General features: G+C 39.7%; 1 protein-coding gene and 1 long non-coding RNA gene across 4 annotated transcripts in view; one reads left to right on the forward strand and one right to left on the reverse strand.

Annotated features, from left to right (window-relative positions):
- Positions 1-20,562, forward strand: LOC121898584 (cullin-5-like). 2 transcript variants are annotated; one of them, XM_042413793.1, is made up of 19 exons: positions 1-202; positions 3,621-3,730; positions 4,655-4,754; positions 6,468-6,644; positions 7,172-7,313; positions 8,780-8,925; positions 9,260-9,340; positions 11,692-11,785; positions 12,347-12,477; positions 13,174-13,281; positions 13,509-13,573; positions 13,711-13,843; positions 13,933-14,064; positions 14,702-14,825; positions 16,301-16,476; positions 17,025-17,186; positions 17,453-17,571; positions 17,908-18,031; positions 19,801-20,562. In XM_042413793.1, exons 1-19 carry the CDS (start codon positions 179-181, stop codon positions 19,993-19,995), a joined length of 2,343 nt encoding a protein of 780 aa, XP_042269727.1. In that variant the 5' UTR covers positions 1-178; the 3' UTR covers positions 19,996-20,562. The 2 variants fall into 2 exon arrangements, with proteins under 2 accessions (XP_042269727.1, XP_042269728.1); XM_042413794.1 differs by lacking the exon at positions 1-202 and adding an exon at positions 236-974.
- LOC121898585 overlaps positions 17,416-22,573 on the reverse strand; it is a 13,386-nt gene continuing 8,228 nt past the window's right edge. For both annotated transcript variants that reach the window (XR_006096517.1, XR_006096514.1), the window contains one exon: positions 17,416-17,473. This is a non-coding gene — a long non-coding RNA (uncharacterized LOC121898585). The remainder of the gene's footprint in view (positions 17,474-22,573) is intronic.

Below are 22,573 nucleotides of genomic sequence, written 5' to 3' on the forward strand. Positions count from 1 at the left end.
ATTATTTTTCTGGAAAAATCCACATCAGACACACATTATTGTTCCAAGCAGAGTATTTCTGTATGTCTTCATACATGTGGGGATCTTTATTTTGTGTGCAGTTGTTATTATGACCTAATCCTAAACCAGCTGTAGTTTTTGTCTCGCGAGATTCGGCGAGGTGATAAGTTGAAGAAACATGGCGGCGTCTAATTTGTTAAAGGTAAGAAGCACTTGAATATATCGCATTTCCCATATTTGGGTGCATATTTAAACTCCTCTTTTTATATAATATAGACATATATTGCACAATTATTGCGAATATATATCTGCACTAATAGTACAAATGCATGAAATAAGTGCACAGACGAAATAAATGCAGAAATAGGTGCGGACGCTGCTGGAGTCCGGTGTTGTGTCGGAGTCTGTTCCTCCTGCCTCGGACAGAACCAGAACCCGAACCCGTCCCCTCACCGAACCTCAACCGTCTTCTGTGTTTCTCAACGTGAACCCGACATTAGCCCGTTACCCCAGCCGGTCGTCCCGACGGCGACCAACCATAGTCTAAACAGGCACCGTGTTAAAGCTCAGCCAGCCGCCGGAGAGCACGGGAAACAACCGTCGGAGCAGGAACATAAACTTCCACATGAGACCGTCCGTCCCGTCCGCAGCTCAGCCGTTAAGGTCTCTGCTGGGTCGGATCGTTGCTAACATGCTAGCGGCTCTGTGTCGGCTAGCTAACAGAGCTGGGAACCCGACCTCCTCAAGATGATCCAACTGAAGCAGCAGCAGCATATCAGTAAACGACTTTTCTATCAAAGCAAAGTGGACAGATCATAGCTAACAATAGAGTTAACCGGCAGTTACCGGGGCCAGGTAGCTCTGACAGCCCCCCCCTCTCCCGCCCCCCGGCGCTCTGACACCGGCTAATGTCACACAGGTTCAGGGTCCCATGACGGTGGACACACAACCGCAGGGTGGTGGTAAAGTAGCAGGTGGTTTATTTTACTGACATTTTGCTGAAAGTATAAGTTCATAAACCAGCAGTCAGGTGTCCATATGAACAGTGAAAGAGGTTTTCCTCGCTGTAATCATTCCTCCTGTTCATACTGGATATTAAAAGATCCTTCAAATGTGCTTTCAATGGAAGTGATGGAGGCCAAAATCCACAGTGTGTCCACACAGTCATTTAAAAGTTGATGTGAAGCTTATATTCAGCTTCAGCAGTCTGAGTTAGTCATATCAAGTGGATATCTGACACATTTACTGTTTCCTATGGACACTACTCATTATATTAAAATCTATAAACTTATATTGCACATATGTAAATACATCACATGTAACATGGTGTGCTATATTAACGCAATTATTTGTATTTGTATTATTACACCTGCATGTTACATATACTGTTTACAACAGGGTTGAACGATATGAACAAAAATACCTCGATATCGATATTGTGACAACATTGTAGGGATGACTGTTGGTGCTTTCACAAAATATTTACACAATGAGATTTTTGATAAATAATCAACAGTAGTGATTAAGTGGGTAAAAGCAAATATTAGAACAGTCTGGTTAAGTTCAGAAAATTACATCATTTTACTGTAATGTGGCCTTTAAAATCAGGAAAAAACAACACTTATGATATATTACAATATCCAAAATCTAAGACGATATCTAGTCTCATATCACGATATAATATCAATATATTGTCCAGCCCTAGTTTGTACTGTGAACATTTGTACATTCCCAGTCAATATTTTGTTCATTATTTTTAAACTCAACAGCTCTCTTCACATTTAATAGATTCTCACTTACTATTTATTGTAAAATTTTATTTATGTACATGGTTATACCACCTGTCTGTCTTTTGTGATAGTTGTATTTTTCTTACTTTGTATAGATACTTGTTGGGTTTTTTTTCCTCTTACCTTCTATATTTTGATTGTCATGCATCACAACACCAAGACATGTTCTTTTTTATCTGCAAACTTATTTTGTCAATAAATCAGATTCTGGATCTGATTGAGCTGCAGGTGGAAGTATAGTAACAAAAAGAGGGACTTTGGCACTAAAAAGACTGTAACGTTGAAAGATATCTACTTGATTTGACTTGTTTGGACGCTGAAGCTTCATATTAGCTTCAGATAAACTCTTAAATACATTTTGTCCTCCATCATTTCCATTGTAAGGTCATTATGAAGGGATCTTCTAATGGTCAGTATGAACAAGAGGAATGATTACAGCAAGAAAAACAGGTTTCACTGTTCATTTGAGCTCCTGATTGTTGGTTTAAATTCTGAACTCGTCCTTTAAGTAGATGATGAATACAACAGTGGCTCATTTATCCTCTTCAACACCACCGATCCCCCGTCATTATAAATTCATGTTGAGTGGATCGTTGTTCTCTAAACGTACACAACAAGGTTTTACGATGACGTTTTAACCTCTGGTTGTTTTTACTGATATTCTAGTTATCATTTATTATGAATCTGATGTTGTTTAGGCTGTAAAATCTCAAAAATAAAAGCAAATGTCCATCATACATTAAGTTTAGACATTTCTTTCTCTTTCTTAGTCTGAAATAATCTAAAATATTCATGTTATATGTTTTTTTGTTGTTGTTTTGGGCGAATCGACCAAGTGTTGGAGTAATATTTCCAAAGCTGACAAGAAAATACAAGGAAGTTCTGAAAAGTGCTGAAAATGAATCACTGACTGTTTTGATAATCAATAAATTGGTTTATTGGTTCCTACATTTCTAATGTGAAGATCTGCTGCTGCTGTTTATATCATTTATATAATTACATGTTGAATATCTTTGGGTTCAGGACTGTTGGTTGTCAAGTATTTTGTTTTTCTGACAGTTAATCGATTACATTATTGGGTGAAAAAATGTAGACAAGATTAATCAATAAAGCAAATAATTGTTATTTGCAGCCCTATAAGGAAATATGTGTAAAGTGATGCAGAAGAATATAGAATTTTCCATCTAGTATAATAATGCAGCCATCAAAACATGGCGCAGTGGTCTCGGACCACTCAGCCGTAGTACTAGACCTCCGTTTCAACCTTAGGCCTAAAAACTTAAAGGTGCTGGCGTCTCGACCCTCTCTTACTCACGGACGAAAAATTCTGTAGGCGTATTTCTGACTCAATCATAATCTTCTGTCCTAAAAGCTTTTTTTTTAGAGGCAAGATAATTTCGTATAATACGCAAGGAAGAACGAGAAAAATCAATTGCAGACTCCGATAAAACGCTAGCAGGAACTAATACTCCTGACCTTTACAAAGAAAGACTTAGACTCCTTACAGCAGAAGCTGAGCGACTGCTTCTCCGCTCCCAGGGATCGCTGTACGAGCATGGTGATAAGCCTGGGATGCAGCCCTATAAGGAAATATGTGTAAAGTCATGCAGAAAAATGTAGAATTTTCCATCTAGTATAATAACGCAGCCATCAAAACATGCCGCAATGGGACAAAAAAGTTGAAATTTTAAAGTAATTACAATTTGGCCAGTTACCAAAGTGTTTATAGTCTTACACAGTAGTAAATGATGTCTCTCTCTCTCTCTCTCTCTCCCTGATGTTTTCCGTTCTTCCTCCCACCCCACCCATCCCCGTATTTCTCTCCTCCAGAACAAGGGGTCCCTGCAGTTTGAGGACAAGTGGGATCTGATGCGACCCATCGTTCTCAAGCTGCTCAGACAGGAATCCGTCACCAAGCAACAGTGGTTCGACTTGTTCTCGTAAGAGACGCTCTCCGCTCTTCTGTCCTCCTTATTCAAGAAAGCGGCCGTTCGCTTGAACTGCACACAGCTGCTGCCGACTGTTGCTGCTTCACATCCCATAAAACAGTCGCCTTAGTTTGAATGAATATTGGAACGACAGGCTCCTCACAAGTCATAGTGAACTATTTTGGTGCATATCAACAGCACACAATTGCAAAAGACGGCGTTAGTTTTGACCAGTAGGTGTTGTACTTTATGTAATCTACACACCATGTTATAAATTTGTATGTAAGCCTGTTGAAGGATGTGTCCCAGTCCAGTTTATAAGCTGGGTTGTTTCCATAACTTAACTGGAACAACTTAACGTACAATTACTACTTATAATAGAAAGCTGCTACAATTTTTAAAGTCACATTTGTGGATTTTAAAGGGTTGTAATTGTCGTCCATTCTTCAATTTTCTTCTCTATGAAATAGGATTTTGGGTTCAAACTTGACATCTTGAAAGATTTAAATCTGTTGTCACAAAATATTACAGTCTCTTACTTGGTGGAGTTGAAAACTTTATATGTAGACAATGTTTTAAAAGTGATGAAGAAGAGGCAGTTGGTGATTGTTTATTTCTGTCTTGAGGAAAAGATCTCTAAGAGATCTGTAAAGACAGGTCACATTTCAGGGGATATTTTTGCAAGAATATACAGTTTTTTTGCTCCTCAGTGCCTTGACTTTCTAAAAATGTGACTGTGAGGTTTTAAATCTATTTTAAGTTTGCTTGAATTAAGCTTTTATGCTAAAAAAAATCACAGAAAATGCAGAATTGCACCTTACTTAAAGTCACATGTGCTGTAGTCTTCAGTTTAATAAACATCAGCTTTGTTACACTTTATCATTCACATTTAATGAACTTTTGTGTCGTCCCATTTCCTTTTCATGTGTCCACCAGAGACGTCCATGCTGTGTGTCTTTGGGATGATAAGGGACCAGCAAAAATCCACCAAGCACTCAAAGAGGACATCCTAGACTTCATCAAACAAGCACAGGCTGTAAGTAGAGAGTGTGATGTGCAGATGTATGAGGACAAAGAGACAGAGGAACAAAAATAAAGGTTTAAGGGCTTTCCACACACCAAGAAGTATAACCATAACTATAACGATGCACGCTCCAGCTGTGTCGGCAGCTTCGGGAAATAGATATTGATGAGTTGTTACTGCTGTAGGAAGGGTTCACAGGCGGTTAGTGATTCAATGTGTTGCTCAGAAGTATTTCAGGAGGCAGAAGGAGACGCTGAAGCACACAGACAAGCAGCTTTTATACACTGTGGCAGGAAAACACGGTATGAGCACAGATCTGAAGCCCAAAACAGTCGCCTACTTTGCCGTTTTTTTACGTCCCAGCATCATTGTATAATAAGGAGAGACAAACCCATCTGAAGACATCACCTCTGGGCGTCGTTCTGCTCCAATGTACAGTGCGTCAGTCTGTGGTGAGAAAGGAGCAAAGTCGCACTAAAATAAATAAATATAAATAAATGAAGTCATCAGTCAGTTTCTAGAAATGAAATGATATATTCAGGTTTTACTGGTAATTTCAGGCTAGATGGAGGCTTTGTCCTGCCATATGGTTTAGAGGAAGGATTCTGATTGGCTGTCAGTGTTTCTATCGTTCATCAAATTGCTCTGAAAGTGATCCCGACGATATTGTTCACCGCTGTCGTTGTAGTTGTGGTTTGGACTCCTTATTGTTATTGTTCTTGGTGTTGACCGCCCTTTAGATAGATACTATAAAACAGATCAGAACAGATCTGGTGTTACTAGTAGGGGTGGGCCCGAATACAAATACATTATTCTGCAAAGCACAAATAGTGGGGGTTTTTTTACGAATATTTGTTTCATACAAATATTTAAAAAATGATTTGTTTTCGGGAAGAAAAAAAAAAAACATGTCAATTACCAACGTGCAGGTCGGTTACATCACTATCTCAGTGTCTCTCCTCTGCTCCGCTGTGACGTCTATCAGCAGGTCTCAACGAGGGGAGTCACATCCACCTGCTACATGACGCACATTTCCTAATTTGGACATCACTCCCACAGTTGGGAGTGTTCCCCAGAGATAAAGCTTAACTATTGACACACGCTTCATGAACACTTATTGTAACACTTTAATTTTCTAAAATTAAAAGCGTAATAAAAACAAAAACAGGATTTTTAAGCCTCTTTCCACTTTTATTCGAATACAAATACAAATAATTTTGCTGCCTCAACAAATACAAATACTGGGCTAGTATTTTAAACATCGTCAAGCCACGTTGTCTTTGTTTACAACACTGGCTTCTTGTGTTGTTATTTACAAAAGGATGTGTTGATGTCGTTTCTTATATTACTGATAGCATAACATGATTTTAGTGGGTAAGCTCTTGAGTGCTAGAAGTACAAATATTGGAGCTTCTTGTCAAAGGATCCCTAGTTTCACACAGCTGTTAATATTTGTATAGATGTAACTGTAACAGAAGATCTATACTGTGTACTACACTATGCTGCAATACTGCTCGACCTCTATGAGGATTTGCTTCAATATAAAGTAAAATAAATAGAATTTCTCTCCCAGTTTTGCATATAAAAGATGTCACAGCGGTCAGACCTGTCGATAGGACACAAACAGGACAAAGATGCTGCCTTTTATTACCACATCTCCTTTGGAAAGTCATAAAATATTTCTGTGTTGACCTCTTAATTTGCTTGCATCTGTTGCCATGGCAGCGGGTACTTAGCCACCAGGACGACACGGCACTGCTAAAGGCTTATATCGTAGAGTGGAGGAAGTTCTTCACCCAGTGCGACATCCTGCCTAAACCTTTCTGTCAGCTGGAGATCACACTGATGGGCAAACAGGGCAGTAACAAGAAAACAAACATGGAGGACAGCATCGTACGCAAGGTAAGAGGAGGAAGTGGGAAAAACCCTGTGCATTCTGAGCGGTCAAGATCAGAACAGAAAGATGGAGGAATGAGGGAGAGAGATTACATACAGAGGAGGTGAAAATAACTAGACAAGAATGACCTAAAATCATTAGCAACTGTATAGAAGATAACAAATGAGAGGAGCTGTAAAAGGCAGAAGATGTTCTTGATGAAGAAGGAGAAGGAGGAAAACATTATATTCCTAAATCATCAACATTAATGTAAGCTGCAGTGAGTGGCTTAGAGTCAGTTTGCCTAAAAAGCTTCTTATTTATCATGTGCTATATGTTTGATCCCTCTGAGAAACTCACAGAAAGGATAAAGTAGAGGAGGAAGTTGCGTGTGAGGGAATATGACTGAAGATTGATTAAAAGTCATAAATTAATTGGGCTTGACTATTCTTGGATGGCAGGAAATGGAGGGTAACTTTTATATTATTTAATATTTTTTTGGTGCACTTGATGGACATTCATTACTGCCCCCCCTACCTTATTTTTTTTCCAGCTAATGCTGGACACGTGGAACGAGTCGATCTTCTCCAACATTAAAAGCCGTCTGCAGGACAGCGCCATGAAGCTGGTGCACGCCGAGAGACTGGGGGAGGCCTTCGACTCCCAGCTTGTTATTGGAGTACGAGAGTCATACGGTAAGAAATACAGATGCACCGATTATAAGAATTTAATTAGAAAGATTTTCTTTTATATATTTCCTTCCTTTCTAAGAACTATAATTGACAGCATACATAAACATTTTTGTAACTTCTCTTTAATGGAATATTGAAATTCAATTGTCTGTTCATTAACTATTTAAATAACTTACATTTTTCTTCTTGATGTTGGTCACGTTCACCACAGTGAAGGTTTTTTTAAGTGTCTGATTAAGTTAGTTGTTCCAAATGTTCCCAAGGTTGTTCCTTCACGTCTTATTCTGGACTTACAGCTGTTACAAATAGCGAACTTTGTGTCTGAAGAACTTCCACAGTGTTACGATCCTCTAAAAACAGCTCGTCCAACATAATCAAACCATTTTATTAAAAAAAACCAACAACTACTAACAACAGGCCAAAAAGAGCAAAAAGAAGGGAAGACACCCAGACCAACCCACAAAGGGTGGTAGGATCTGGGCTCTCCCCTCTAACCTAAATCCACATAAACCTAAGAGAAATAAAGCCATGAAAACAGGACTACCGGACCCACCGAACAAACCAAAGACTAACAAAGGCAAAAGCTAAAGCACAACAGCACAAACACATGAACAAACAGCTGCTGGGAAGTGGAGAAGAGAGAGGGTGTGAGCCACATTCCTGCCCCCTTTATAGGTCCTCCCTCAATCACACCAGATCAGAACCACCTGGGACAGAGCACAATACATGATAAGCATAATGTCACATGTTATACATATCCTATCCAGTCGGGAGGGGTGCCGCAGCTGCTGAACGGCGGTGCAGCTATGTGCGGAAAATACAACCAGCAAAAAATCGGTGGCGGATCAGTTGGTGCATCTCTAGACAGAAATAAACGCATTGGGAAGAGACAGAAACACAGAGAGGACAGCGTTACTGCTAATAAACAAATCAGTACAAACAGAAGTAGAGGCACAATAGTGATTTTTAAATCTGTCCAATGAAATAAAGCCGTATCTCTGCAGTTCTACTGTAAATATTCAGGAGAGGATGTTAGAATAAACTCAAGAAGTATTAGGGGTGTGCCCGAATACAAATACATTATTCGGCAAAGCACAAATAGTGGGTTTTATACGAATATTTGTTTCATACAAATATTTTAAAAATTATTTGTTTTTGGGAAGAAAAAAAAACATGTCAAATACCAGTTCACAGGTCGGTTACATCGCTATCTCAGCGTCTCTTCTCTGCTCCGCTGTTACATCTATCAGCAGGTCTCAACGAGGGGAGTCACATCCACCTGCTACATGACACACATTTACTAATTTCCACTTTTATCTGAATACAAATACAAATAATTTTGCTGCCACAACAGATACAGATACAAATACAAATACTGGGATCTCTGCACATCCCTAAGAAGGATTGAAAAAACACTGCAGTTAATGAGACTCTTTATCTCATTTCTTTCTTTCTTTCTCTCCCACCAGTGAACCTGTGCTCGAACCCAGAGGACAAGCTGCAGATCTACCGGGATAACTTTGAGAAAGCCTACCTGGACTCCACAGAGAGGTTTTACCGAACTCAGGCACCGTCCTACTTGCAACAGAATGGCGTCCAGAACTACATGAAATATGTACGCCATGAAAAATTTCGATTTATTACAGTATTTGTGTGGATGATAATTACACTTTTCAATCGTGGTTAGCTTTTAAATGTGAAGGAGAATGATGAAGGTAAAGGTGCTGTTAATGTCATCTGTTGTAGTTTCAGATCTTTTTCCACACAGTCATTTTTCTGTATGAATAAAAATAACACAGTTTGCAAACATGTAATTATGAGGTTCAGCCTAATGTGGCATGAAGCTAAACTTTGTGGACAGATGTGAGGTTGAATTCTGGGTTCATTCGGTGTTTGATTGTGTTTGAGCTGCTCCTGAGTATCCGTGTTTTGTGTTAATGTGTCTGCAGGCAGACGCAAAGCTGAGAGAAGAGGAGAAGAGAGCGATTCGATATCTAGAGACGCGACGTGAATGTAACTCTGTTCAAGCAGTAAGTGTCTGAAATATCAATACAAGCGTCTTTATTTTTTATTGTACTTTAAGCCCAGAGACATTTTAAACCTTGTTAGATTTATGAGCATTTTAATGAAACTTAAGAAAACACGTGCAAATAGACAAAAAAAACAGACTAATTAATAAAACACCTTCATCAGTTTGACAACACATGCACAACATTTAGAAAACATGCTGCAAATTCAGACAAGACAACACGTTATAATGTAATAATAATAATAATAATAATAATAATAATAATAATAAAAAGTTTATTTAGTATAGCACCTTTCACAGAAATGAAATTCACAAACAGGAACAAGAGTTGAAAATAAGACCATAAAAACATACATAGTGTAAAAACATGTGCCACAAGTTAGAATTAAATAAAATAATTAAAAATTAATAAAAAATAAAAATAAAAAATACAATAATCGTCACATTAACAATAAAACATCTTTAACAAAAGTTTAAAATTGTTTATGATAGAAATAACAACTAAATTTGACCAAAATTTGTCTACAAAAAGGACAAATTAGCATATACATCAGCAAAACATGAAACAAAAACATTAGTGGGGTATATGTGTATTATAAAGGGGTTTTAAATGTATTTCTCTGACCTTATAGGTATACAGAATTTATATGGTAATTACCAAGTTTTATTTAAAATAATAATAAATAAAAAACAACATTCCTCTTGAATTGATCTTTGTATGATTCATTTTGAAATATCAATACTAGCATCTTTATTTTTACTGTATCTTAAGCAAGTTATTTCCCTCAAACCATCATAACATCTCATCTGATAACATCCGTTATATGTGTGTAAAACAGCAAAACCATATCAAAAATATAAAGCTTTGGTCATTCAAGAATTGTGACCAAGATATAAACTGATGATTACAGATGAAAAATTAACAAACTATGTAATGCAGATGCTGTTTGTAAGTTATGTCAAACGTATATTAGACATTTCTGTGCTGCAGTTTCTTGTGGCTTCTTAGCTGACGTCTACTCTGATAATAAAACACAGACAGTATATCTGTGATAAGCATTTCAGCCATCACGATGTACCGTTTGGTTTCTAAAGCATAATTAACGGTTCCAGCCCGTTAACAAATGAACCAGGGTCAGTAAGAGGTCACATGGACTCACATGTGAGAAATCTGTGTCTCTATTTATTTATAAAACTTTATCTTTCAGGGTTGTTTCTTGTAATTGGTTCAATTTAAACGCACAATATGTAATTTCAGCCGCTAGGAGTCTCAATCAAAACAATAACAAAAGACGGAGTGTGATGACGGTGTGACGTAGCAAGGGATCATGGGAGTTGTTGTCTTCGTTGTTAAATAAGCAGCTTCACCGGGATAGGATTACTCCAGTGTTAATCATTCGGGATGTTTTTACCGGGAGCCGAAACGGACCCGGAGATTACAGGTAAAAACACTGAATAAAGCTGTTTAACCTAAAAAAAAAAACAGTCTTTCTCCGACGATGTACGGCAACGACCGGATGTCTGGTACGGGCTGTTAGCTGAGCTGCTGCTAACACTTGTTCGGTTTATTTCTCTTATAACTTTAGATCCAGACGTTCGGTCGGTTTCTCCCGGGAGCCGAATTATCCGCAGAGGTCTCCTCTTCTCCAAAAACAAACATACTCGCAGATTAAAAGCGTTAAAATACTAATTAAAGCTGTTTCACCTAAAAAATCAATATTTCTCCTACGATGTTTGGTGACCACCGGACTTCCTGGAGGGGCTGTTAGCCGAGCTGCTGCTAACGTTTGTCCAGTTTATTTCTCTGATAACTTAAGATCCAGACGTCCAATGACTAAAATCCTTCTTCCGGCTAAAAGATATAGTTAAAAACCACCTAAATTTATCATGAAAATGTGGCCTAAAACTGAATGAAAGTCAATTTTTAACAGTTTGTGCGGAACAACCACAACGCCGATGTATTATCTTGTATGTGTGTAAGTTACTCTTTGGTAGACGCCATTGTAGCGGACAAACACAGCGCCGCCGTATGCATCTTGTGCGTATTTACTCTTTGGTAGAGGAGATATGACGCCATTGACAGGCGACCAAATGAAACGGTCCGTTACTTTGATTAAATTACAGATTTCTCAACTCAATAAAATATATAACATAGGTCTAGTGGTTTTAGACATTTTAATGTGGAATAATTACATATTATACCTTTTAATTAACAGCACTACACATATCCTGTAAGAAAATTCGGACCTTCCAGGAGTCTCGTTAAATGTATTCAACACTTGTTTATTTATGTCCTTATAATAATCATTATTGCCCTCATAGTAAGTCTTTGTTTTCTGTGTTTCCACACAGCTTATGGAGTGTTGTGTGAATGCTCTGGTGACTCTGTTCAAAGAGACCATCCTCGCTGAATGTCCAGGGATGATCAAACGCAACGAGACAGACAGTAAGTACCACTGCGCTGTTTCAAATAAATGCCAAATTAAATGTATGTGTGTGTGTGTTCAAGTAAGCCTTGTTTTGTTTTTCAGGACAGAGGCTGTAATGTCTGCTGCATGTCACCGCATCAACATTCACTATTGCATCAGCCAGCTAGACTTTAAAAATAGAAATAGCTTCTCCCTGCGTTGGCTGGATTTCTGCCAGGGGGGCAGTAGAGCCCTAAAACCTGTCAGCTGTGACGCTTTTCCTGTTTTTGACTTGTTGACCTCTGTGTATATTAGGGTTTTACAAGGTGCATCACTCACTGCATAAATATTAAAAATAGTATCATTATAATTTTTATTAATAGCACTATTATTACACTATCTGACATATTGCTGAGAGTTACAGGTAACTGGTGGAGCCTGCACCCACAGCAGAAAGTCCATTTGAGGCCCAATTCAGACTTGTGTAACTATGAGTTTGGACAGTTTTCTGCCTGTAAAGTTCATAAGTTTGCAGTTTGATTCAGACAATCTGCTTCTTGTCCTGTGTGTAACGTTGATTTTTCTTCTCCCCGGAGCAGAGTTGCACCTGATGTTTTCATTAATGGACAAGGTTCCCAATGGGATTGAGCCCATGCTGAAAGACCTGGAAGAACATATCATCAGTGCCGGACTGGCGGACATGGTGGCTGCTGCAGAGACTATCACTACTGTACGTGCACGAGCAAAGTTTAGCACCTTTCACGAACACACAGTTACAAAGTGCTTCACAGTCAAAGAAATAAAATAAAATAAAATCAGAATAAAATAAAAACAAAGACACCAGTTAAATTATACAAGGAGAGCAGATAAAATATACAAATTAAGTAGGGATGCATGATATTGGATTTTTTGCCAATATCCAATATGCCGATATTTCCAACTCATTGTGGCCAATTGCCAATATTGATATATACACTTTTTTTTTTTTTTAAATGTTCAAAAAGATGTGGGTTCGCTCACACTCTCCATTCAAATATATGAGTATTTTTCTGTGTCCAGCTGCAGTTACTTATTGTCTCTACACACCTGACAGTACACATGTCAATCAAACTTTCAAAATAAAAGCACACAACACTTGTGAGAAATATCCCTCATTTTTAAAAAGCAAAATGATCTGATCCCGACGGGCCAGAGTGCGAGGTCCCGACCAACGCTGCTTGCAGCTTTAATTATTATTATTATTATTAATAAAACTATTTCTTGAAAAAATCATCCAAAAACTCTGTAAATGTGAGTCAGTTCACTTTGCTTGAAGTATGTGTCAGACAGTAGATGTGTGTGTGACTGAAGACTTAGAGTATATAGTGAAAAACTAACACACAGTCTTCACAACAGGTTTGAAATGAATGTAAATGTGTTTTTCCAGGACTCTGAGAAGTACGTGGAGCAGCTGTTGACTTTGTTTAACCGCTTCAGTAAACTAGTAAAGGAGGCCTTCCAGGACGACCCTCGCTTCCTCACCGCCAGAGATAAGGTCTGCACAACTGAGAATGCAAATAATTTAAATGTTTTATATCTAAAAGGTATTTGAGTTCATTCCAGATGTTCTTATTCTTCCTCATCACATAATATTCTCATCACTATGATTGAGAAGCATTTCTAAGAGTCTTCTTCAGTCTCTTGTGGTGATTAATAGATTTGCTCTGTTATGTTAATGGTGATAATCTCTCGTACACATGTTCTTCTTCTCTCTCCTCACAGGCGTACAAGGCCGTCGTCAATGATGCCACAATCTTCAAACTGGAGCTGCCTATGAAACAGAAAGGGTGAGTGGAACGATCTGTTCTGTCCTTCGCAGACGTGCAAGTTATTATCCAAATGATGAAAACATGACTGTGTGTGTGTGTGTGTGTGTGTGTGTGTGTGTGTGTGTGTGTGTGTGTGTGTGTCTCCATCCATCCAGTGTGGGCATGAAGACTCAGCCGGAGTCAAAGTGTCCTGAGCTGCTGGCGAACTACTGTGACATGCTGCTGAGGAAGACTCCTCTCAGCAAGAAACTAACCTCAGAGGAAATCGAGCTCAAACTCAAAGAAGTGGTGAGTTTCTGTTTCCTGTGAGCACGGCTCAGTTTTCACACCATTTTCCCTTTTTCCTCTATTCTCACACTTATCTCCTCTCTTTGCAGCTCTTGGTGTTGAAGTACGTCCAGAACAAAGATGTGTTCATGCGATATCACAAAGCTCACCTGACCAGACGTCTGATTCTGGACATTTCAGCAGACAGTGAGATTGAGGAGAACATGGTGGAGTGGCTGAGAGTGAGTCACACTGTTCTTAAACTCTTTGTCAGACATTAAATTCACAGTGTGAGAGTTTTTTTTCTATTTTGGCCTGGTTTGACCCGCTTTAATCATATAGAGAGAGCCACGGCAAGCTGTAAATACCTGTATTTGCACTCACAGTGTCGGGGAACCACACAGACCCTGTCGTCTGCTGTTGTGGTCCTGCTTGGTCGCAGTGCCGACCACAGTAAAAGCACCTCCCTCAAACCAAAGCTGTAAAACTGATCTGCTCAGCGGATGTGTGTGTGTGGGGGCTGGTTACTGGAGATGTTATGTTCACCTCTTCCAAACCGCATTACATTTTCACTGGTGCTTCCACCGACATATCAGAGCTATTTCTGCTACTGTAAACCAAACATTTCCTGCTACGGCTGCTTCATGTTAAAAGTTTTCCTCTAGAAAACCAGCAGAAGTCTGCTACTGTGAAGCAGATTCAAGAAATGTGATGCATTTGTCAGCGGCATGAGCATTACATGAGAACGAGAAAAATGTATGAAATTGAGTATGCAGTGAACTAATTTCTCTTTCACTTTGTTGTCCTCTTTTTTTCTTCCTTTGTGTCTTGGTGTGTCTGTGTGTGTGTGTGTGTGTGTGTGTGTGTGTGTGTGTGTAGGAAGTAGGAATGCCCGCTGACTATGTGAACAAACTGGCCAGAATGTTTCAGGACATCAAAGTCTCAGAGGACCTCAATCAAGTCTTCAAAGAGATGCACAAACACAACAAGCTGGCACTGCCAGGTAACCCCCCCCCCCACACACACACACACACACACACGTATTCCTTCACATCAAACAACGCGTAAAAGCATCTGAGACTCTCCGGACAACCTGATTGGTTAGTTTGAGCGAACAGGAAGGAGTTTAATGTCATTGATCAAGCAGATAATCGTTCATTCACAGTTTAGTTTTGATGTGTCTTTGTTGAAGTGTCCTTAAAGGGGACGTATTATGCTTTTCCTTATTTTCAGACATATATATATATATATATATAATGTCACAGTGTCAGATGTTCATGTTAGAAGTAGCAGATGTGTCAAACAACGAGGTAAACGTATATAGCAGTAATCACTGTGAGCAGAAAGCAGCAGCTTCAGGCTGCTCTGAACGCTCGGTTTCCAACGGTTCTTTATACTTTTGGCCCGAGCTGACGTCAGTTCGTGACAGATTTCTTTATATGGACATCTGCTACGTGCAACAGTGCGTGAGTTTGCTGCTCCGCTCCGTACGCCGAGCCGTGACGCCATTACACAGCACAGCAAAGTTAAATAAGTAGTTTACCTGTTGGAGGTGTGCTGGTCGTCTGCAGCTCCTTATAAAACATCATCATCACTGTGGCTGTTTCTGCTTGTGCTCTTCCTCCCTGCATTATTTCTAACTGATCCGCTGAACAAATAGTTTCAAATAGCTCCAAATGTTGTTTCGACCGTTTTTTAGCGCCGCTAACGAAGCTACGCTAAGTCATAAATTCTTCAGAATAAAAGTCTCCCGTTAGTTAGTCATTAGAAAGCTTTTAATTTGAAGCAGAAAAGCAGGAAATGTTTGGTTTGCATTGACGGTAAGTTATGATATGTAATGCCGGCCAATCAGAACAGAGTGGGCTCTTTGGGAGGCGGGCCTTAAAGAGACAGGAGCTAAAACGGAGCGTAAAGAGAAAACGTGTATATTGAAGGGCTGCATAAAGAGCCAGTGTAAGATAAATAAGGAGTTTTTTGAACTTTGAATCATGCAGAGCTAGCATTTAGCAAGAACCCTAATCGCTCCTGATGATTTGGCCAGAACTTTGCATCTCAGCTTTCAGCCATTGGCGTGTGTAAATGATCCTTTGACTTTTCCTGTAGCGCCACCATGAGGTTCACAGTTGTGGTTTTTATGACTAAATAATTGCAAAACTAATGACATCCACACTCTGTACTGTGTGTTTATTGTTGAGTAGCAAATGTCAGCATGCTGACACTTTAACATGTTACAGTAAACATTACACCTGCTGACCTGTTGTCATGGTAAGCTTGTTAGCATGCTGATGTTAGCATTTAGCTCCAAGCACCACTGTGAGTCTTTTTATTCAATGAGTGTGCAGCAGTTCTAGTTAAATGTTCTATTTAAAATGCTTTATTACTGTTGTTTGGGTCATTTTACTTTCCAAAAAAAACAAACATTTCTCCTGCTGAAAGACTATTAATCTTAGAGTCTTTCTCCCTTTTCCTCCCCTGCAGCTGACAGCGTGAACATTAAGATCTTGAACGCTGGAGCTTGGTCACGGAGCAGCGAGAAGGTTTTCGTCTCGCTGCCCACGGAGCTGGAGGACCTGATCCCCGAGGTGGAAGACTTCTACAAGAGGAATCACAGCGGTCGCAAACTCCACTGGCATCACCTCATGTCCAACGGCATTGTGAGTGAGCTGTTTTTAAAGGAGATCATGTAGGGTTCCTCTTGAAAGTTGAAAAGCAGTATTTCTCATTTTGCTCCTGCAGTCTCTCCCTCAACTTCATCTTCCTCTTGTATTATTGTGTATCTATGTTCTGCACATGCACCTTGTCCTAATGGCTGAGAGGATTCATTGTGTCATACATACATGCAGGCAGTTTTCCACACAACAGTAAAAGAAGATGTTTAGTATCAGTTGGAGGTTGTGCAGCTCACTGCAGCTGTAAAAATTTAAATTATCTGTTGCTGAAAATTGCTGAAAAAGAGCATTTTCCTGTTTTGTGGGTGTATTTTTATTGATCAGACCTATTTCCCATGACTGCTTACATAAAGCCGCCCTGAGGTTCAGCGGTTGAATGCTTTGAATGTGAAGCAGTAAGAAATGTTCTGTTTTGAGAGTATTTTATGCTACTAAACCAAAACTAACAGAGTAACACGGTGACGCCGTCTCGCCGCTCTTCTCACTCTCTTCTCTGCCTCCTCCTTTGTTTCTCTCTCCCTCTCTCTGCTCAGATCACCTTTAAAAACGAAGTGGGTCAGTACGACCTGGAGGTGACGACGTTCCAGCTGGCGGTGTTGTTCGCCTGGAACCAGAGACCCAGAGAGAGAATCAGCTTTGAGAACCTCAAACTGGCCACAGAGCTGCCTGACGCAGAGCTACGCCGCACACTCTGGGTCAGACCAAGGAAACATTTTGAATGCTTTATTTCAATCCACCAATTACATAACAATTATACAGGACATGTGACCACCAGGTTACCTTTTACAGCTGGGATTTAACTAAATTGTGTGAACCATCTAGCAATGTTTTTCTTGGTAACCCACCAATAGGAAGTTTGTGAACAAGGTGAACTGTATACTTGGTTGTTAACACTGTACTGATGGTGCTTCATATCTTAAAATGGACTTCTTCTTCTTCTTCTGCTCTCCTGTCTGTGCAGTCGCTGGTCGCCTTCCCCAAGCTGAAGAGACAGGTGTTGTCTTACGACCCTCCAGTTAGCTCGCCCAAAGACTTTACAGACAGCACACTGTTCTACGTCAACCAGGAGTTCTCACTCATGTATGTTATATACATGTTGATATGTCTATATTCTTGTGAAGTCCCCATTTATCCATCATTTTTTAAAAAGTATGCAGCAAAGAGACATATTTTAGTAAAGAGTGCAAGCATCAGATGCAATTATTACCTCAAAGCACTGATTTATAAAGTAACATCATTAAATATAAAATGATAAACATGCACTAAATATGTATATTTGTATTCTCATAAGAATATACCAGCAACGTCAGGTCTGCTCCACATCACAACTATGTATTTTCTTTATTGACACCTCACCAGAAATGATACTGACTGTCAGTGTGTCTGTGTGTGTGTGTCTGTGTGTTATTTTCTCAGCAAAAACTCCAAAGTGCAGAAGCGAGGAAAGATCAATCTGATTGGTCGTCTGCAGCTGACCACGGAGCGAATGAGAGAAGAGGAAAACGAAGGAATCGTTCAGCTCAGAATACTCAGAACTCAGGTACGGAAACACGACGCCGTCTTTGTTTTTAACGGGATGTTTGAGGACGACTTCTAAGCTGAAGTGAAATTTGATTTTGATTTTTTGACTTTTGTGACTTGCTGCTAAAGTTTAAGAGTGAAGAGTTGTGATTTAGCTCTTTTTTCTTAAGTTTCAGAGACACTATAGTCATCAAAACAGAGAACATGTTCTCCCCTCTGTATGCTGTTGGCTCAAGTGCCTTGTTATTTTAAGTTGTGCTCAGGCAGTTTGTTGATCTCGGCATCAATAACGGAGTCATGTGTAAAATGTAAACAAACTCTCTTAATAAACTCAACACCCATTTAGTATATTTTCATCCATCCATTCCACCTGTCAGTGGATTCAAACCAGCATGCTGACCACTAATAACCCTTCACACCATGAAGACTAAAATACCAGAAGCACAACTGAGGCTTAAAGCGCAATAAAATAAGAAGCATTGCAGCGAGAGAGTGCAATCAGGGCTCAAATCAAACCTTTAAAAAGCATCAGAAGTCTTATTCAAAACTATTTTTATAATGCTAACGTACTGCAAAGAACAGGTCAATATAACAGCTGCAATGCTGAAAATGATGCAGAGAAGAAAAGCTGTTGTCAAGCTAGCTCAGTACTTCACTGCATAAACTTTTGGGGGTTTTATTTTTCTTTTTTTGTGTTCAGTGTCAGTAAAACCAAGCTGAATATATTCTGTCAGTTTTGTTGCCTGTTTTGATGAAGTTTGAAGACAGGTTATATGCTGTAGGCTAATTTGCATACACACTCCGCTAACGGCTGCGCTGCTAGCTAGCAGTCTAAGGTAAAAACAATGACTGTCGGTGTGAGACCATTTCCTCCAGAAAGGCAACAAAGTCAAATGTAAACGGTGTGATGCTGCTCTTTAGTTTAGTAGCAGCATTATGCTGTACCACATTAATAACAAGCAGCCAGCTGCCGTGTCCGAGGACGCCTTGCAGTCGTAGCCAAAGATCACGTCGCTGCTAGCCGGAGGGAGAAAGTGTGATATGTGCTGGTCTGAGGCCCAAATTTTTCCATTTTCATAGTGGCTTTAACAAATGTGAATAGTAGAAATTATTATTTCTGTAAAAAGAGATGTATGTATAATAGATGTATGTTTCACAGTAAGCCATTTTATGAAATACAATTCTGATTAATATGACACGGTACTCCGTATTATACATTGGACCATGTCAGTAGTCACGTTTTTAGTAACATTTTGTCACTCAAAAATTCAAATATTCAATAATGATTGTATTGGATATTTATTTTCATACAGTTATACTCTGTTTTTTGAGCAAACATACCCTTAACTTTAGTAACTTACATTCACATGCATACGTATGAATACAGAAAATCTGCAGGAAACAAAAAGAAGCTAATCGGTGTGCCAAATGATTGAGACCAGTATGCTGCCAGTCAGCGTGGTGGAGGGCGACAGATCGAAAGAGCTAGTTAGGTACCTCGTTATGCCGTCGAAAAACACTTCGGGGAGAAGGATGAGCTAAAATTCAAGCTAACCAGGGCAGACAAGCTAGCTCTGACCACCGACTGCTGGGCAGCTGTAACAAACAAAAGCTACATCATAACCTCTCTTAAAAATTAACCAGTTAGTTACCAGTTAAAGGGTGTCGGCCCATCAAAAGCAAAATTAACTGAACTGACGACCCATGAGTTGGGAACTACCGGTCTACAATACAGTCAGTAGCGCTTGAACAATAAAGGTGTAACATTTGTTTGTTTTTCCCGCCCAGGAGGCCATCATCCAAATCATGAAGATGAGGAAGAGGATCAGCAACGCCCAGCTGCAGACGGAGCTGGTGGAGATCCTGAAGAACATGTTCCTGCCTCAGAAGAAGATGATCAAGGAGCAGATCGAGTGGCTCATCGAACACAAGTACATAAACAGGGACGAGGCGGACATCAACACCTTCATCTACATGGCCTAGACAGCGAGGAAGGGAGCGCTTTCTTTTCTCTGTGTCTCTACACCTGGCCTGCGGACGGGCGCTTTAAACACCTGCGAGGAAGAGAGGGGACGAAGAACGAGAGGATGTGTTTGAAGAAAAAGGAGAGATTAAGTAGGACGAGGATCGAGACAATAAAAGTGTGGATATTTTTTTGTGTTTGTGAGGCGCCAGCGTGCTATCGGAGTGTCTTTTCGAGAGACTGTTTGTCTCTGCTGCCCGCTAGCGTCGATCAGAGCAGAAGGGACGGCAGCAGTGTGCCGTCTGCCAGCAGCTCAGAAGAAGAAAAAAAAAAATATAGTGACATAATCAAATGAAATACTTCCTGCCTTACTTTCATCAGCGACAGACTGCAGAAGAAGAGGAGGAGGAGGAGCGAGGAGAGAAAGGAGGACATGTTACAAGCTGATATCAATCCTTTGCTTTCACTTGATGCCACATGCTGCCATCTTAGCGGCGGCTATTTTTGCATCCTTCCTATTCAACATTTGTCTTATTTTGAACTGGGAATGCAAAAAAAAAAAAAAAAAAAAAAAAAAAAAGCCGCAAGTGAAAGCAGCCATTGAGGAGAAGCAGCGGACAGAGACGGAGAAATAGTTGAAACTACCGAGGAGTATTTTTGCCAAATTGTGTGTGTGTGTGTGTGTGTGTGAGTGTGTGTGTGAGTGTGAGTGCATGGTGTGTAACTGGTCTTTTTAGATGTGCATATGTGTGTGCACTTTCAACAGCATGCTGCTCTATGATTTTTTTTTTTTTTTTTTGTCCAGTGGAGGATCTGTCACACTTTGAGGGTTGTGTCTAAAAAAAAAAGGTCTAAGACCAGCCACCAATTAAATGCTGAGATTTAGTTTTTTCTTTTTTTTTAATCACCTGTGGCAGGTGAAGTTTGTCAACAGGTAAAAAAAACAAACAGGAAGAAGTGTTGTCTGGAGACCCTTTGTCTGTCTATGTCGGGAGATTATCAAACTTATTTGTGGCGTGTAAAGACCTGCGCTCTGAACCTTGTGAGATTAAATATCGGCTGAAAGCATCAAAGAGGGACACGTGTAGAACTGCGACCTGCAGAAGAAACACAACTATTTACACAGATTGAAAATCCTTTGAATCACTAATAGTGTCATTCTTTGCACAATGCCAGTTAAAGAAATGATTTTAAACTATAAACAAAAATAGAGAGAACCCTCCCGAGTTCACATAGCCATCATAATGTGTGTGTGTGTGTGTGTGTGTGTGTTGCCCTTTCTTCTCCCGTGTTCTGCCTTCACTCATCACACTGCTGACATGTTTAGTAAAATATCAGCAGGGGTTTAAATTGTATTAATAACGACGTGGCGACGACTTGAGTTCCTTCTTTGGTTTTTATGATCTGTCTCAGTGGAGGGTGAGCGTCTACGCTACGATCAATAACTTCCCCCTGAAGTATCCCTAAGGATCGATTCACGGCTTTTCGCAACTTTTATTCTCGATGTCCTCACTGAGCGCTTTATTAGGAACACCTGTGCAATCCGATACAACAGCTCCGCCGTAAATTATTCTCCTACAAAGCTTCTACATTTTCAGTTTTCTGTTGTCAGAAAGGTGATAATTCTACTTTATTGATGAGGTCAAAGTGGGTGCTGGTGGTGTACTGGAGTGCGTTACATTGAAAAGTGTTCCTAATATTTTGTTCACCCTATAAAGTCAATAAGGTGCCAGTATGAGGAGGAGGAGGATTACTGGGACTCCCTACGCACAAGTGGACAGAGAGTATAAAGTCAATATAGACTGCAAAGAATCTGAACGAGTTTTATCCCGAAATGAGATATTTAATATCTGACCAACATGAAAAATATTCTTCGTTATAATGATTTCTCATCTTAGTCATAACAAATCCTTCACAGGTTTCTTTATAAACACAGCACAAAAAGTAAGGAAATTTGTGTTTGGTAGATTATTTCTTTGTGCTTCTTGGCAATAAATCTTAAACCATTGGAAAGCCTGTTTATTTCCCTTTTAAATGGTGCCACATTTGTAAGGAACATGCATTTGTGGGATGAGCAGCAGAGCTGAGTATGTGGGTTGCGCCCATGAAAAATTTGCCAAATCTTCTCTGCTAATGCCAAACAGCTTATTCTACCATTGACTCTTGTTTGGTGTTTGGTGGATTGGATGATTGAAGTTTGAAGAAACAAGACATATTGGCAATTTAACAATTTATTCATTTAACAAACAGGAGCCTCAGTAGCATGTGGAAGAACCATACACAGCCACAACAGCCTGGCGCCTCCTCCTCATGCTGGTCACCAGCCTGGTCACACACTGCTGTGGGATGGCATCCCATTCTTCAACCAGCATTTGTCGGTTTGTGGGGTTTATCAGAGACTACCTCCAGAATTTGGAAGTGGAGAGGATGGATCCAATGGCAGAATAAGCCGTTAGCAGAGAAGATTTGGCAAATTTTTCATGGGTGCAACCCACATACTCAGCTCTGCTGCTCATTCCACAAATGCATGTTCCTTACAAATGTGGCACCATTTAAAATGGAAATAAACACACTTTCCAACTGTATAAGATTTATTGC

The sequence above is a fragment of the Thunnus maccoyii genome, chromosome 6 (assembly GCF_910596095.1).
Source record: "Thunnus maccoyii chromosome 6, fThuMac1.1, whole genome shotgun sequence".
Lineage (NCBI taxonomy): Eukaryota > Metazoa > Chordata > Actinopteri > Scombriformes > Scombridae > Thunnus > Thunnus maccoyii.